The sequence below is a fragment of the Buceros rhinoceros genome, unplaced genomic scaffold, assembly GCF_000710305.1.
Source record: "Buceros rhinoceros silvestris isolate BGI_N320 unplaced genomic scaffold, ASM71030v1 scaffold13688, whole genome shotgun sequence".
Classification (NCBI taxonomy): domain Eukaryota; kingdom Metazoa; phylum Chordata; class Aves; order Bucerotiformes; family Bucerotidae; genus Buceros; species Buceros rhinoceros.
This window is the reverse complement of record NW_010427514.1, coordinates 1-3,369: the sequence shown is the minus strand read 5'-3', so window position 1 is coordinate 3,369 and position 3,369 is coordinate 1. Positions and strand designations below refer to the sequence as shown.

Genomic DNA, 3,369 nt, shown 5'->3' with positions numbered 1-3,369 from the left:
AAGACAAGTCTTTTGGGCTTCCCACCCCTCTGTGCAGCCAAGCCCCACATTCGGGATGGGGCAGTAATTGCCCTTTCCCCGCAGGAACCCTCCAGCCTGGACACTGCAAAGAGATCCCTCCGCTGAGGGCTGAGGATGGCGACAGCTCGTGACGCTGATGTCAGAGGAGCAGAAGGGGAAGATGACACTTGCAGAGGATGGAGGACACACGACTTTTTTTTCTCCCTGCCCAGACCAGCTCCTGGTTTTGGGGGGATGCTCCGAGCACTCTCTGCACCCAGGTGTGCTGGTGGCCGGCCCGGCTCTGAGCCCTGAGAGCAGTTTCAGCCAGAGCAGCAGCTCTCCGGCACAAGCACCGAATCTGTGCTTATTGTCTAATCCTCCGGAGCACCATCGCTCCTGCCCTGCCCGGGACCTGCAGGGACCTGGATGCATTTTAATAGAGCCGCTGCTTGGAAGTGCAGGGTTTCTGGGGAGCTCATTAATAAAGCACAAGCATGAAAATTTCATGAGGTGAGAAGGGAAACAGGGGCCGAGGAACCAAGAAAGGGACCACGCTGGGAGACCTGGTGCCACCAGCCGTCCCCTCTGCAGGACGGGGTCAGGGGCAGAGGAGGAGGAGGAGGGCGATGGGGAAGGCAGCGTTGCTGCAAGCCTGTGCAGCATGGGTTGAGGCTGGGGGTCTGAAGCCCACCCACCCCATGGGTGCTGCCACCCCGCGTAGGTGCCCACGGGGACAGACACACAGTGTGGGGCTGGTTTCCAAGCCAGAGCCTCTTCCTCCTTCCCTACAAGCTGTGGTTTCCTCAGGGCACCCCTGGGCACTCCAGAACATCCTCCCCGGTGCCCTCCTCGCTTAGCCAGCCCCTGCTTCCCAGCAAGGGAAGGTAATCCCTCCGCTATCCCCGCAGGCAATTAGCAGCGCTCTGCCTCCGCCTTGTTATCGAGAAACAACACGAACAGCTCATTTGCTTCAATCGCTCAGGCTCCAGGTCGGGGTTGGGGGTCCCGGGGGGCAGCCGCTCGCCGCTTGCACCGCTCCAGCCCCATGCGAGGGAGATGGAGCAGGGGTGGAAGAAGCACCGAGGCCACCCCCGTGGCCACAGCACATCTCCAGGGCACAACAGCAGCCAATTCCCCCCTTCCCCCAGCCCCAAAATTGCCAGCCAGGCTTCCTTCTCCTCTCGCTTCGCTTTTATGAATAAATCAACCCATGAGCGTTTAATCCCCCACTCCAGACGCTTTGCTTTTCATACTTTCCAGCAGCTAAAATATTTCCTTGACGCTAATGTAATCCAAAAAGGCGTGTGGGAGACGGGAGGGGGTGGCATCGTCATCCCGAACCAGAGCTCACCTCCCCGGAGAGAGCCTGGAAAATTCGCTTCAGGAGCTAAAGCCCGGCAGGTGACGGCACTGAGGGGGTGCAGCACTGTCACAGCCCCCCTCCGAGGTGTCCCCAAGTGAGCTCTGGTGGGTCTGGGCAGGGCTGCACAGCCCGGAGGGGCAGAGTATGGCCATGGGGTCCCTGAGCTGCCATGTGCACCCCATGAGGTTTGGGGAGCCCCAAAACCCCACAGCAGTGGGTGGATTTGGGGGAAAGGATTAAGAGCAGAAAGAGCAAGGAGAAGGCAAGGCATTGCTGACCTAATTTGAAAAAGGGGGGTGGGGTGGCAGCACAGGAGGGTTGTCATGGAAATAAGATGGCAAAAAAAGTTCCTGAGGATGGTGGGGGAGTTTGGGTTCCCGAGAGGAGGATGTGGAGGCAGAGAGATGCTCCGAAGGGCTCAGCATCCTTCTCCCAGCAGCATCCCACAGCTCAGCTGGAAGCCGGCTGCCCGGAGGAGGGACAGCGAACAGGGTCCTCACCCTCGCCTGTCCCACGTACCTCTCCAAATCTTCCCAAAGACGAAAATGCTTTATGTGGAGCCATGGACAGGCAGCGGGTAGGTCTGGCCCACCCGGATCCGTGACACTCGGCTGTATGAGGGGACACGTCGGCAAGAGAAACAAGGGACTTACAGGCTCTCCAGCCCACCTCAGCCGTTTGATATAAGCCCACGGCTGGGGGCAGCTCAGTCCAAAGGGTAAAATCCGAAATCACAGCCTGAGGGGAAAGAGGAAGCCCGAGGAGGAGGCTGCTGCCTTGGCTCTGCCACAGCCAAGGCTCACCCGCTCCCTGCAACGTCTGATGGTGCCAAGGTCTGAAACAGCGAGAATCTGCCCCAAAGCATGCCAAACCCCGGCAGCATGCAGGATCCAGCCCCTGCATTGCTCCCCTCCATCAGGCTTCAGCATCTCAGCCAGCTGCAGGGGCCACGTCTCTCAGCTGGTGCTCAAGGCATCAGACCTGGGGCGATGGGAGGAGAGATGGGCCAGAGTGAAGAACCAAACCACGGGGGGAGGAGTGGCAGGTCTCCCTTTCTCAGTAGCAGGTCTACGTTCGCAGGCAAGAGAAGATAAACCAGCAGAAGGACGTTGCTTTTATTACCTGAGAAAATTGAAGCTAGTCTGAATATATCAGAGAGACGAGAGGTGACCGGCTCGTAGGGGGAAGCTTCATAAAACTCTTCTCCTAGAGTGGGAGGAAAGAAAGAGAAGAGGGAGAAAGAGCAAATCAAAACCCACAGCAAACAACCTCAGGCACCACCGAGGCTACGGCTGGGTGTAGGTACCCCCCTCCCTGGTGTGGCAATCACAATTCGGGGAGGGAAAACCAAAGAGCCTTTAAATCACTGCCCCACAGCGAAGGGAGAAGCCCGTTTGGGACCAGTGCAGCTTCGCTCTGGCTGGCTGGGAGCTCATGGCCGGGTGGGCAGGTCCGCGCTGCGGACAGCTGGGTCCTGCTGCAAGGCAGGTTTGGCAGCGGCCGCACTCAAGCCGACCTCGAGGGTGGAGGGAATTCAGATTTGAAAGGTCAGGGTTTGGTGACTGTGTCTGCACAGCCCGGGCCAGCTGCAAGCTGGACATTTTAGGGTCGACACTGGATCGTTCTGTCATTGTTGTGAAAAAAAAAAAAAGTATTTGCCTAAAAAAACCCACTGTAAAGATTGTTTTCTGCTCTGCTCTTCACTTTGGGAAAATGGAAATATTTCAGTGGGGAGAAACCGTCCCAACCGGAGAACCTCATCACTGGAGCCCCAGGGGCTCAGCCATCGCAATCCACACTTTCCAGAGGGAACCTGAGCACGGTCCGTCTGTCCCCGGGCGTGGAGCAAACCCCCTTCCTCCCACTTTGATCTCAGAGCAAACCCACAGGCTGCCTGCCCTTTGTGGAACTCCAGAAAAAGGTGATTTCAGGAGAACTGGCCACAGCTCTCAGGAGAGGAAACACTCTCTTCAAACGCCAGCAGCCGCAGGAAAAAAAATAAA

General features: G+C 57.8%; 1 protein-coding gene across 1 annotated transcript in view; it reads right to left on the bottom strand.

Moving 5' to 3' along the window:
* LOC104498540 (GDNF family receptor alpha-2) overlaps window positions 1-2,572 on the bottom strand; it is a gene marked incomplete at its 5' end in the record, with an annotated part of 4,527 nt that extends 1,955 nt beyond the window's left edge. The window contains one exon of the mRNA XM_010141933.1: window positions 2,489-2,572. Coding sequence (XP_010140235.1) covers window positions 2,489-2,572 — 84 coding nt within the window. The remainder of the gene's footprint in view (window positions 1-2,488) is intronic.
* Window positions 2,573-3,369: the final 797 nt, after the last annotated feature.